The 13,973-nt window shown below is 44.6% G+C and overlaps 1 protein-coding gene across 1 annotated transcript in view; it reads left to right on the top strand.

Annotated features, from left to right (window-relative positions):
- The first annotated feature begins 9,846 nt into the window (after window positions 1-9,846).
- LOC138354818 (mucin-2-like) overlaps window positions 9,847-13,973 on the top strand; it is a 9,925-nt gene continuing 5,798 nt past the window's right edge. Inside the window, exons 1-2 of the mRNA XM_069309317.1 lie at window positions 9,847-9,873; window positions 10,465-10,567. Of these exons, the coding sequence (XP_069165418.1) occupies window positions 9,847-9,873; window positions 10,465-10,567 (130 nt within the window). The remainder of the gene's footprint in view (window positions 9,874-10,464; window positions 10,568-13,973) is intronic.

The raw sequence follows: 13,973 nt of genomic DNA, 5'->3' as shown, positions 1-13,973 counted from the left end.
AACCTGAGGACCAAACAGCACATAAGAAGATAGAGAAACGACGACGTTTCGGTCCGTCCTGGACCATTATCAAGTCGCCCATTAACAGAAAGAGGAATATTGTTGTTGTTGTTGTTTTAGATTTAGCTACTCAGAACGATATGTTCATGTAGCACGGGGTATGGTGAGCCCGTAATTGAGTTCGGTTATTCGCGATAACCTTGTTACACTGATATTTGGGTCAATGTATTAAATGGAGGTTGGGTTTCCTCGTTTTTCTCTGTTTCTTTTTCGCTTTTGTTTTAGTTTTGTTTTAATTAATAACATTATCTTGGTGGCGGATGTAGGCGGAGAATGTTCATTAGTGAGCCTCATTCTTTAACGGTTTCTCTAATCATTGCAGTCGCTGTGGAATGTGCATCTAATGCAGCTGCTGTCGTTGGATTAATGTTGAGTTTGATGCGCAGAGCTACAGTAGCTTCACATTCCAATAAGTAGTGCAATAGTGGCGCCTCTGCTTCTGTTCCACAGATGTGACACTCCTTAACTATTGGGTTTATTACCTCCCAGCAGCACTTGTAACCAAGTCTGAGTCTGTGTATGGCTACTGTAATGTCTCTGGATATCTTTTTGTCAGGCTTGAAAGAGTAGTACTCAGTGGCTTGTTCGTACCATATCGCAGTGGATCTTCCTTCCGCTACTTTGGCTTTGTGGCGACTTTTGATAGTTGGGAGTGTTTTCTTCTTGATTTGCTCCTTAATCTGTGAAAAACTTGGAGGCATTTGAACCTGTACAACAGGTAGAGCAGTGGCAGTTTTTGCTAGTGAGTCTGCCTTTTCATTACCATCTATGCCAATGTGAGTTCGTATCCAATTTAGGGTGATTGACAGCCCTTGATTACGGGCTTCTTTTCCTATATGTTGGATTTCTGTGAGGAGTTGTATATTATCTGTGTTGATTTGAAAACAATGCCTGGAACAAAGATTTAGAGTCGGTATGAATGATAACATCATGTAAATTATTCACAATTGTATAGTTTATTGCTTCCTTCAGGGCATATAATTGTGTTTGCAATGTTGAGCACCCACTATTCATGCACCAGTAAGCTTCATGGTTGTTAGTGGAAACTTCTACCCCAGCAGAACCTCTTTCCTGATCAAATGATCCGTCTGTAAAGATCTGAGTCCTTGTAGGTCTTGAGATGGTTTCTAATTGTAGTTCTATGACTGCTTTGAGCCTCTGCGATACATATGCTGTTTTTTTACTGGTAATTCTTCAATAATAATCTTTAGACACGATTCTTCCCATGGAGGAGTCTGCCGAAAGTGTTGATATGGTCTATATTCACCTTTGTTTTTAATGATCTATTTCAAGTCCATTTTCTCCAAAATCTTCACTTGATATTTTCCTTGATAGGGATGTAAGAGCAGGAGCAGCATAGTCAAATCAACTGTCCATGCACTTGTTCGATATTGAAGGGTTCTGTGAAGTGATCTTTGTATGCTATCTTTGATTGACCGTCTGGCTGTTGTTCCAACAAGTTTTGCTGTTATGGTGGCTATCCTTTGTTTGATCCTGTTTTCTAAGGCTGGTAAGTTGGTATCCATTGTTAGATTCTCTCGACGCGTCCATATAGGTGCTCACAGCATTGTTCTGAGAGCATCATTTTGAGAGCCTTCCAGTTTCTCCCATTGGTTATCACTGAGGGATGTAAGAGCAGGAGCAGCATAGTCAATGAGTGACCTAACTGCTTGAATTTAGTACATTTTGAGTACTGGTAGAGATGCACCATCTCTAAGACTTGTCAGGGAGCGCAAAGCTGAGTTTCTGGCGTTGCAACGTTGCTGAAGATATTTAATTTCTTGAGTGAATTTCAGCTGGCTGTCTATTATGACTCCTAGGTATTGAAAAAAGGTAACCCACTCAATTTCGTTTCCTTGTATTGCGAGTCTGATGTCTTGAGTTCTCATTTTAATAGTTATTGCTTTAGTTTTATTGCTGTTTATTTTCACTGCTATACGTTCCGCTTCTCTGCTGATAATATCTAGGCATTTTTGTGCATGGTTCCTGGCACCTTTGCCATTGATGATGACCACAAAGTCGTCTGCAAAGTTAAGCAGTTTGGCTTTTAGTAACTTGAGCTTCATGAATTGTTCCATGAGACAGTTGAAGAGAAAAGGGCTTAGTATTCCTTTCTGCTGAGTTCCATTTTCCAGCCTCTTTGAGGACGATGTTTTTCCTTGGAATTTGACTGTAGCCTCTCGCTTAAGCAGGCTTCCTTTGGCAAAGGCAAGAGCGTGTTCTTTGATTTCCTTATCCACAAGGCAGAACAGTGTAGCTGGAGCACTGGCTAACTCGAAGGCTTTTTCTAGGACTAGAAAAATATGGATTCCAGGTTTGTCATTAATTTCATCCAGGAGGGAGGTAAGGCAATCTGTCGTTCCAACACCTTTTCTATAAGCAAACATATTTTGGTGTAGTGGATTGGCTTTCCATTCAATTCGATTAAGAGCCATACTTTCCGTAGTTTTGGCCAGACAGCTTGTTATGAGATGGGTCTTGGATTTCCTGGGTCTTTAGGTTTAGGGAATTGGAATTATAATTGCTCTGTTACATGAGAGTGGTCGAGTTCTTGTCACCCCATACTCTGTTGATGAGATTCAAGAAGGCTTCTTCATTCTTTTCTCCTAGCTTGGCTAGCATATTGTAAGTGATTTTGTCCTCACTTGGAGCTGGGTTTTTAGTTTTCTTTGTAGCACTTCTGAGTTCCTTCAGATTGAAAGGTTGGTCTAAGTTCGTCAGGTAAGGCTAAAGTATCATCTATTTTTTTCCATCTTGCTACTTGAAGTTTTTGTTGGTGAGTCAGAGTGGCTTGAGGAAGTTGAGTGAAACTGGCTCTTGAAGGAAAAAGATTTGCTAGCCTTTCTGCTTCTTGCTCTGGATGAACATGATGTGGCGGGCAGGAGGCGATTTTCCTCTGGCCTTGTTGGTCTACCTCCAGATGTCGCCCAAGGATGTATGCTGATTTAGTTTGGCGCACCACTCGAGCCGTTTTTCTTCTCTGATTTCGCTTTTTCTTGGTGAACATGATCTCGGATAGCTCTAAGAAACCTAGAGTAGCTTCGGTTCTATCTCTTCTGCAATTCTTTCGTGCACAATTTAGTCTGTTATGTAACTCTTTGATCCTATTACAGTAATACCAATGGTCCTTATGTTGTTGGGTAATTGTTTTTCTCTTGGTGAGGGCGTGATTCGCTGCTCTATGTTTTGCATTAACTAAATCTTTTTACATTTCTTTGGTGTTGTCAGGAGGAGTGTAGTTTTGATGCCAACTTTCGAGAGATTCCTGAAACTTCGTCCAATCTGCTTTGATAAAATCCCATCCGGGCTCGGGAGCTGGAGGTCTGGAAGATAGTGCTATATTAATAACTGTTTTTGTAAGCAAAGTGGTCACTAGTCAGTACATGGTCAACTGACCAATGACACAACTCATGAATACTGGTGGAGACAAACGTGAGGTCCAGCTTCCCCCACCAATGTGGGTTGGTTCCGTCGAGTTAAGCAAACCGATTTCAGGCACTTCATCTAAAAGATGTTCAATATGTCTTCCGTTGGCGTCGGTTCTTGGTGAATCAAGTAGTAAATCACTATGAGCGTGACAGTCACCCGAGATGAAAGTAAGTGTAGTGACTGCTATATCAAATATTGCAGAGAGATCCATGTCGTGTTCTCTTTGGCTCCTGTATACATTGAATATTGACAACATTGAGTTACTCATAGTAAGATTAACACCCGTAATTTCGACGTTTTCACCACAGTTAGGCAGGTCTGTGATTGCCGTGGCATTGATATGATTTCTGACTAGAATTGAAGTTCTCGTTGTATTGGTGCTCTCAGAATGCTCATTGACAATCCAAGGTTACACTCAATATCTCCTTTAAAGGCAATGAATAATAACCTCTCTCCTTTAAAGGCAATGAATAATAACCTCTCTCCTTTAAAGGCAATGAATAATAACCTCTCTCCTTTAAAGGCAGATTCTTTGGCTAACTTATCAGCACTATCATGCATTCGGAGGCCAACATGGGATGGAGACCACATGAAATGAACTCTGTTACCATTTTTAATAATTTTGCTGTATTTGTGTCTAGCTTCGGACACTTCAACAAGATCTTGTAGATCCGAGGCAAAGTGAAATCGACACCAGTAATTCCATCTATCATCATACTATCATGCAAGAGGAGCCAAATATCTATGGTTCACCCAATAAAATCAGCAGAACCTTCTCTAGATGTTACTACTGCTCGGCTTAGACTCGGTTACAAGTATCTCTGGGAATTCTCATTATCTGCCGATGTAGACCTGACCAAATGTAAACTGTGCCAAAAAAATTATTCGCACACTCTCCGTCACTATGTGATGGAGGGTTGACAGTCACTGCTCTGTCGCCAGAGGGTGCAGACGTCTGGCTTGAGCTGCCAGTCGTCGTTTGCCGTTGCTGAGTGGTGGTTCGTTGTTGGAGGTGTGGAGCACCCGCTAGCCGAGGCTCCGACTGGCGGTATGGAGGTGGCCGGTGGTAGCCGTATTTGACAGGTGGATACTGTACGGCTGGATTTTTCTGCTGCAGTGGACTGGCCCATTGTGGATATTGCTCTCCTGGACGTGGTTCGTGTCGACGTCCTCCGATCTCCTGGGACTACAGAAGATCTCGCCTACCGGTGTGGCGGTGTCGTTTGCCACAGTCGCTTGTTTACCAGGAGTTTCTGGGCACGCTCGCTTACTCTTCCTGCTTCGGTTGTGACTGGAGATCTCGGATCCCTTAGGGGCCCTTGACTTTTGTGAGTGTTCACTGATGTGCCAGGTGACCTTCCCCGAGGCAGAGCTCATGTCGTTGTTTACGTGGTTTAGTGCGGTGGTGAAGCACCGGTTCACCACTTTGAGTGCAGGCCAGCTGAAAGGGGTCCATCTGGGTGCTCGTACGCTCGTCATGCCGGTCACGAACCCTATTCCTTCCGGGGTTTCGTTTCGTGGGCTCTCTCTGCGGATCCTTTATCAGGGTCAAACACGCACCTGTTTCCGGTGTGTTGCTGAGGGTCACGTGGCGGCCGGATGTGACGCTCCTCGTGCTGAGGCCCCTTCAGTATTCCTGGAGGATGACTTTCCCCACTTGTCTGTGCGTGGGGATTCCCTGGCGGATCCTCACTCTGTGAAGGTGCCAGGTGTGGTTCCTGCGGCGGTTCCGGCTGTCGCTCCGTCTGGCCCTGATCTGTCTGCCCTACCAGTAAGCCCTGCGGACCTAGGGGCCCCTGATTTGCACCTTCGACGTTCAGTGGATGCGGAGGTGCATCCGAATCCGGTTGCTTCTGTAGTGGCATTGGATGGTGCTGTATGGGTGGTGCCTGCATCTCCTGCTAAAGGACGTGTGCTTCCTGGGGCTATCGGGGTGGGGGGTCTGTGTGGCTCCGCCCACGCCCTCTGCCGCGTCACCTCTGGTAGTTTCCTCGTTAACACGTGCCTCATTTCCTCTGTTGGATCCGTCGCCCTCGCTGGATCCTTCACATGTGCTGGTGTCTACCCATCCGCCTGCTGTGTCTCTTCCTTCTCTGGATCTGGTCTACATGGTTGGTGGTGGCTTTCTGCCCCGCGTCGTTGAGGCTGCCGTTCTGCATAATCGTGCTGCCCTGGCTTTGGGGCCGCCTGCCGACGGGTCTTCTTGGGCACCGCTTGCAAAGGGTGACAGTTCCGACGATCAAGGGCCTGTTTCTAAGCACCTTCGTTCGGCTTGGGATGCGTCACCTCGCCGGACCAGGGCTGAAGAGCGTGACGCTATGGATGATGATGCTGCTGTGGGCGACGTTGTGCTGCCTCCTGTGGAGCTTTCTGTGTTGGACATTGTGCCCCCTGATGGTGGCTCTCCTCAGTGGGCAGTTGCCCCTGGTGACCGCGACCTCATAGTGGTCTTGTCGAAGGATGTGCGACGGGGGACTCTGCTCCTGTTCCGATTGGCAGGGGGCCCTGGGGCGCCTGCGGATCCACCCTCCGCGGGACTTGTTGCGACTCCCGGCGTAGAACAAAGCACGCGCCTTAGTGGGCGGCCCGATATGCGGCCTGATGTGCAGCCTGGTGTGCGGCCCTGTGACCGGCCACCCAGGGGGGAAACCCTTCCCTTTCGGCCTCCCGTTCGGAGAGGTGTTCGACAGCTCTACATCTAATGAGTTTTGAGTGTGATGACCTGGTGCGTTCTGTTCTCTGGTCCCCTTCTACCATCTGGTTTCCATGGGCGCAGTGTTTCATTATTGGTGTGCCGGATTTGTTGCCTCGACCTACTGCGTCTCCTGGAAGTCCGGTTACTGAAGACGACCTAGCTGTTTGCGATGCTTACTGCTTACGATTTCCGGCTCGGGAGTACCCGGAGAAGTATGAGTGATTCGTGTGGTTCGTTTCTGTCTATGTTGTGTGTTGTTTCCCCAGGGCCTGCATGCTCAGGTGGGTGTCCTTGTCTGTGCGTGTGTGTGGTGTGGGTGTTTGTTCCTGGCTCCTGCGTGGGCCTGCTTTGATGTGTTTGCGATTTGTTTTGTGCTTTGCCTTTGTTCTGTATATGTGTTTATGTTGTGGTTGTGTGCGGTTGTGGGTGTTTGGTGTTCTTTCTTTCCTGTCATTGCGCGCGCCCCGTGTGTTGGGCGTGTTGGTGTGGGGTGGTGTGGTTGTGGGTTGTATGTGTAGCTGTTCTGTGTGTTTGTCGTGTGGGTTATGTGTGTGTGTGTTTATTTCTTTGTCCTTGTAATTGCTATATTCTTTGTACATGTTTTATGCTCTTTATGTTTTTATGTGTATTTTTTGGATTTACTGTTCATTTGTTGTTGGTGTCCTCATTTGTGTCCGGTTCTGCTCCTCAGTGTGCGGGGTCGGACTGCCCGAGCTTGTCTTCTATTTTCCTCCCCTCTTCTGTTCTAGGGGTGGCTGGCTTTCTGTAAACTTGTTGTAACTTTTGTGTGTTTTTCTTGTACATTTTTGTTATTGTAATTATGTCATTTATTTGTTGTGTACTGTATGCATTCTCTGTCCCATGCTGTTTGTGGGTTTGTCTTTGCTTGTGTCCTGTGTGCTTTCCTGTGACCTCTTGTATGTATTTTATGTTTGTTTCATGGTGTTTGCTTTGTTGTTTCATGTATAAGCACGATTGTTTGTATTCATATGTTGTTTTGCACATGTTCCCTGTTTTTGTACTTTGTTTTTCTTATATATCTATAAAAAAAATGTGATGGAGTGCAGAAAGATATGTGAATTCAGAGACAATTCTATAACCAATGTTCCAACGATGTGTAAATATTTCCTTCAAAATTATCTGCTACCAGAAATTTTAGCCAAATTTACCCAGTTTGCTAACTGTAGGTAGTAACTGAGTGACTGTAACCTATCCACCGCCGCCCACTGGATGGGGGGGGGGGCGGTGTGCAGGACAAACATATCAATTGTGACACTAGCTCTCCACATATGCAGTTGTTTAATTTAGAAACTGTACTTGTGGTCGATCTCGAACCCATTGTTGATGTGACGACCTATACGGAATTTTGTAACTAGTTCACCAAGATTATAACTTGCTTAGCTAAATGAATTGTGGGGTTCAGTCCATGAGCCCATTAAGTGCCTCTATAACCCTTTCCACTACCGCCCACATGATGGGTATAGGGTGTATAATAAATGGAATTAAACTGAACTGAACTGACTAGAATTGAAATGCCTCTGGTGCCACTGTGTGCAATTGGGCAGTGGAAACCTTGAAATCCTGGGACATTGATATATCTTTCAGTCTTGGTGAGTGTTTCTTGAAGTAAAACAATATCAATGTTGTCCTTGAGAAGCACTGCTCTGAGTGTTTGTTCTTTGGGTTTAATCCTTGAATGTTCCATTGTATAATCTTGAGATTGTCCATTATTCTGTTAGAGTTGAATCCATTGAGTCCATGGTAGTAGTTTCTAAAGTGCTGATTTCCCCGACGGCTTGTGTTTTCTTAGTTGGAGTATATACTGCCATTGGGTGCTGAAACATTTCAGTTTCGTCACCTTCTTCGACTTCTACTTCGTCAACCTTTGCAGGTAGGGCTTGTAGAAGTGTGAAAGAAATATGTTCAGTAGATTATTTTTTGAACTTTGTTATCATTTCCTTTCTTGACTGTAGATTGGCCTGTTCCAGTGCTTGGAATGTTTTGTCAAGCATCTTGCTGAAGGTCTCTGTTAGGGAAGCAATAACCATTGGAACAGTAGTCACTTGATACGCCTTTGGTTGCCTTTCAATTGTCTTGGTAGGTGAGGAGACTCTTGGTTGGGTCCTGGCGTCTTTGCTACATCCAGCTTCTGGGACATTTGATGATGTAGGGATCATCATCCGTGCTTGGGAAGTCTTGGAGGCAATAGCAGGTGTATTCCTTTTGCTACCCTGATCTATTGTTGCCTTGTGGAGTAGTGCTTTGTTTTTTCTAGTTATTGGAGGCCTCGGTTTTTACTCAGACTAGAAGGAATTGATGCTTTAATCTTTTGCTTATTTGTATTTTCATTTATTTGGACTTGCCGAGGAGTATACCACTGGCTTTTAACCGAGGGTCTGGGCGATTGTGGTCTAGAAGTTTGGGTTTTGGGTTGCTGGGTAGATCCAAAAGCTTGTATTCTTTTTACCCTTTCTGGACATCATTTGTTCCAGGCGTTATGTGTATCCCCGCTGTTTGGACATTTTGCTTTCGTTGGTTTGCCTTCTTTATGCAGATTTTTGCATATGTCAGTATTGTGGAGCTCGCTACATAGACCACATCGTTCCTGGCCTCTGCAGACATCTTTGTGGTGGCCGAAGCGCTGACATCTGTAACAGCGCAAGGGTTTTTGATTATACAGCCTTAGACTGTATTGTCCATAGATCTCAACGTTCAGAGTATTGATGCGAGGTTCTTTTATTGTTACAAGGACCTGTCTTGTGTCTACATTATTGTGCTTAGGCCTTTCTGCCGTTGTGACATTTGGGCATTCTAAGAGTCTGTTTGCATGAACTTAAACCGCGAAATGTTGCACTATCATCTTCGTGACTTTTTCCTCTGGTTTTAGTTCAACTAGGTCTACTGTAATTCTGAGGTTTGTGATTATATCTGGATTAGCTGTGGATATGTTATATCTGCCTCTAATGTCAGGTTTGGCTCTAAGATCTGATCCTGGGTGATCTTTTTCCAGTGCGACAATGTAAGAATAAGTGGGATCATCTACTGTTTTTTTTGGTTTTGAAGATGGTCCTTGGCATTGGTTTAGGGGCTGCTCTTGGTTTCTGGCTGGCTTCTAGATTGGTTTCTTCGGGCGATTCTTCGGTTCTTCTTCGTTTATTTGCTTTTCCGTTTCCAACAATTTGCCACGGTGGCTCATTGTGAGGAGTAGGATTATCCTTTGATTCATTATTCCTTTCATCTTCAGCAATTTTTCTTGCTCTTGCTACGAAATCACTGTGTCCTTCTGACGTTAATAATTTCAGAAGAATGGTCAGAGGAGTCATTTCCTGGGGGGGACGTTGTCACACTGCACTAAATGATTTGCTGAGGAAGTGATGTGCGTGTGTGTGTCCTGTGGAGATCAGATGATCACTGCGTGAGAAAGAGGAAGGAACGGGGAATAAATAAGGAAATAGTGAGGTGAGGAGCAGATAAGAGAAGAAATTAATTCCTAGATGAAAGGAAGGTGTAAGGTAAGGTAAGGAGATAAGGAAAGGTAAGTAACGTAAGATAAGTAGGTAAGAGAAGAAGGTAATTATTTGAAGAAGGTAAGAGTGAGGCAAAAGTTAAGAATTAGATGAAAAGTACGAATGGTATGATTGTAATAATGTGATGAAGGAAGAATGGGATCAGATAAGAATAAGAAAAGGGTAAGACAAAGGAAAGGGGTTAGGCTTAAGTCTGATCACATTTGTTAGGAAGGTTAGAACATTTGAGCAAGTGCTGTGCAAAAGAAGAGTCAACAGCAACACAGCCAGGATCATGTTGTGTGTCAGAACTGACTAAACTATCTTCTTCTTGAGGTTATCTTGAGATGATTTCGGGGCTTAGCGTTCCCGCGGCCCGGTCCTCCAACAGGCCTCCTTTTTGTTAGATAATCCCCATTAAGCAGCCCGTAGCAGCTGTCTAACTACCAGGTACCTATTTACTGCTAGGTGAACAGGGACATCAGGGTGAAAGAAACATTTTGCCCATTTGTCTCCGCCTCTACCGGAGATCGAACCCGGAACCTCAGGACTTAGAATCCGAAGCGCTGTCCACCCAGCTGTCAGGCGCCCAATACTAGACGGCGTCGACCAGGCGGCGTCTGTGAAGAGTAGAAGCAGGCAAGATTATTTTAGAAGAAGACTAATCAATAGGATGATTAGAATCCCTAACATGACAAAAGAAAACATTGTTTGTATCTCCAGACTTAACCCTTCTTTTGTGTTCCCTAAGTCTGACATTTAGTGTATGTACAGTTTTCCCAAAGTACTGGAGAGGACAAGACGAACAGGAAATATAGTAGACACCAGCAGCATTGGAAGCAAGAGGAGCAGTGTGAACTAGATTACTATGAAGAGAGTTAGTTTGTCGAAAGGCGAGCTTTATGTCAAGAGGACGAAGGGTATTAGTGAATTTTTTTAGTTCAGATATGAATGGAAGCCAGAGCACAGTAGTACAAGTATTGGAAACAGATTTGGGATGAAATCAATTTCGTTTAGCTTGAGAATATTCACCGTTGATAGTGTGTAAGGGGTAACCAAGGCGGGAGAAAGATTTGTAAATAATGGAAATTTCAAAATAAAGAAACTGTAGGTCATATGTACTTACCTGTGTAGATGTGTAGAGCGCGGAGGAGGAGAGAGACCACAACACATTGCTTAACAGAAGGAGGATGATAAGAAAAGAAGTGAATGTACATGTCACTATGCCGTCACTATCAGTTGTTCTGTTAGACAGTGCTGCTGTGGGTCACAGGTGACCTATGGTGTCACAGGTGCCAGAGTCAGCACACCGGTGCTGGAGGAAGTGAATACCTTAACCTAACCGGTTATTTTATTTATTATTTCAACCAGCCCACGCATACGGGTTGCGTTTTTTTCGGTTTCATGGTTGCAATTTTTAAATTAAAATTTTGTTTGCAAAAATAACACACATATGGGCGTTTGGATTGTAACATTTCTGTAATATGAAGCATCCCGGGCAAGTGTTGAGCCTATATAACACTTGGTACAAAACTGTTATGTTTATTTGTTTATTAATTAAATATAAAATTAGACTATTACAGTATTATTTATTTAACTGCAATCATTTTAAATTAAATAGTTTTAAAGCTGGTAAAGTTATTAAATATAGTAAGAACATATATTACAGGTGCATAAATACATGACTGTAATTTAGTTAAATACACGACTGTACATGACTGTATGTAGAATGTAACCATATACAGTTTGCATATACATACATACATACATACATACATACATACATACATACATACATACATACATACATACATACATACATACATACATACATACATACATACAGTAGGCACACAGTAGGGCGTATGGATAAGGAACACGTGTGGGGCCGCGCTCCTTGAATAAGTAGTCATATCTCTGGGCATCAAAGAGATACGGAGGACAGTCAGTTAGTGTAGTAATAGTACGGTGTACAAGACAACGTATAGGCAATAGCAATTTGGTGGAAGTGCAGGAGTGTGTTAACTGGACAACTAAAATAGGAGTGTGACATCTGTGCCACGAGGGAGGAAACTTGGAGCCTGGCAGCGGTGTGGTCAACAACAACAACAACAACTACAGCTGCCTCACATGCCTCATACTCACCTAGTGTGCTCTGGGGGTTGAGCTGGCCGGTAAGAGCCTCTAGTGTCAGTTAACGGTGTACAGTGTTTTTAGTATAACAAGCAGTCTTGGATATCAGCTAAAGGAACGTAAAGCATCTTGAAATATATGGCTCATGTGGGTACTACTTCTTCACACTCAAGTGTCATAACACCATACCACCCATCACCCCCCAACACCCCCACCATACACCACCCGCCACACACACACACACACACACACACACACACACACACACACACACACACACACACACACACACACACACACACACACACACACACACACACACACACACACACACACACACACACACACACACACACACACACACACACACACACACACACACACACACACACACACACACACACACACACACACACGCACACACACACATACACACACACACACACACACACACACACACACACACACACACACACACACACACACACACACACACACACACACACACACACACACACACACACACACACACACGCACACACACACATACACACACACACACAAGAAAGAAAGAGAAGGGTGGGCAGAAAGAAAGAGAAGGGTGGGCAGACTGCATATTTTTGGATTGTCAGAAAGCCTTTGATACAGTGCCACACAAGAGGCTAGTGCGAAAGTTGGAGATGCAGGCTGGAGTGAGAGGGAAGGTACTCCGGTGGATAGAGGAATACCTAAGCAACAGGAGACAACGAGTCTGTGTGAGGGGTGAAGTCTCAGATTGGCGAGACGTCACAAGTGGAGTCCCGCAGGGGTCAGTCCTCGGACCTATAATGTTTCTGGTATATGTAAATGATCTCCCAGAGGGTATAGATTCGTTCCTCTCAATGTTTGCCGACGATGCAAAAATTATGAGGAGGATTGAAACAGAGGATGATAGTAGGAGGCTACAAGATGACCTGGATAGACTGAGTGAATGGTCCAACAAATGGCTGTTGAAGTTCAACCCGAGTAAATGCAAAGTAATGAAACTAGGCAGTGGAAACAGGAGGCCAGGCACAGGATACAGAATAGGAGATGAAGTACTTAATGAAACAGACAGAGAGAAAGATCTAGGAGTTGATATCACACCAAACCTGTCTCCTGAAGCCCACATAAAGAGAATAACGTCTGCGGCATATGCGAGGCTGGCTAACATCAGAACGGCGTTCAGGAACCTGTGTAAGGAATCATTCAGAATCTTGTACACCACATATGTAAGACCAATCCTGGAGTATGCGGCCCCAGCATGGAGCCCGTACCTTGTCAAGCACAAGACGAAGCTGGAAAAAGTCCAAAGGTATGCTACTAGACTAGTCCCAGAACTAAGAGGCATGAGTTATGAGGAAAGGCTGCGGGAAATGCACCTCACGACACTGGAAGACAGAAGAGTAAGGGGGGACATGATCACAACCTACAAAATCCTCAGGGGAATCGACCGGGTAAACAAGGACGAACTTTTCAACACTGGTGGGACGCGAACAAGGGGACACAGGTGGAAGCTGAGTACCCAAATGAGCCACAGAGACGTTAGAAAGAACTTTTTCAGTGTCAGAGTAGTTAGCAAATGGAATGCATTAGGAAGTGATGTGGTGGAGGCTGACTCCATTCACAGTTTCAAATGTAGATATGATAGAGCCCAATAGGCTCAGGAATCTGTACACCAGTTGATTGACGGTTGAGAGGCGGGACCAAAGAGCCAGAGCTCAACCCCCGCAAGCACAATTAGGTGAGTACAATTAGGTGAGTACACACACACAGCCTGAGATCCTCGCAGTCTGGTGGATAGCGCGCAGGACTCGTAATTCTGTGGCGCGGGTTCGATTCCCGCACGAGGCAGAAACAAATGGGCAAACTTTCTTTCACCCTGAATGCCCCTGTTACCTAGCAGTAAATAGATACCTGGGAGTTAGTCAGCAGTCACGGGCTGCTTCCTGGTGTGTGTGTGTGTGTGTGTGGTGTGGAAAAAAATAAAATAAAATAAAATAAAGTAGTTTGTAAACAGTTGATTGACAGTTGAGAGGCAGGCCGAAAGAGCAGAGCTCAACCCCCGCAAACACAACTAGGTGAATACGCACACACACACACACACACACACAGCATCACAGCATCAACAT

Source organism: Procambarus clarkii, chromosome 64 (genome assembly GCF_040958095.1).
Source record: "Procambarus clarkii isolate CNS0578487 chromosome 64, FALCON_Pclarkii_2.0, whole genome shotgun sequence".
Lineage (NCBI taxonomy): Eukaryota > Metazoa > Arthropoda > Malacostraca > Decapoda > Cambaridae > Procambarus > Procambarus clarkii.
Note: the sequence above shows the minus strand (reverse complement) of the source record. Positions and strands in the feature narration are given on the sequence as shown.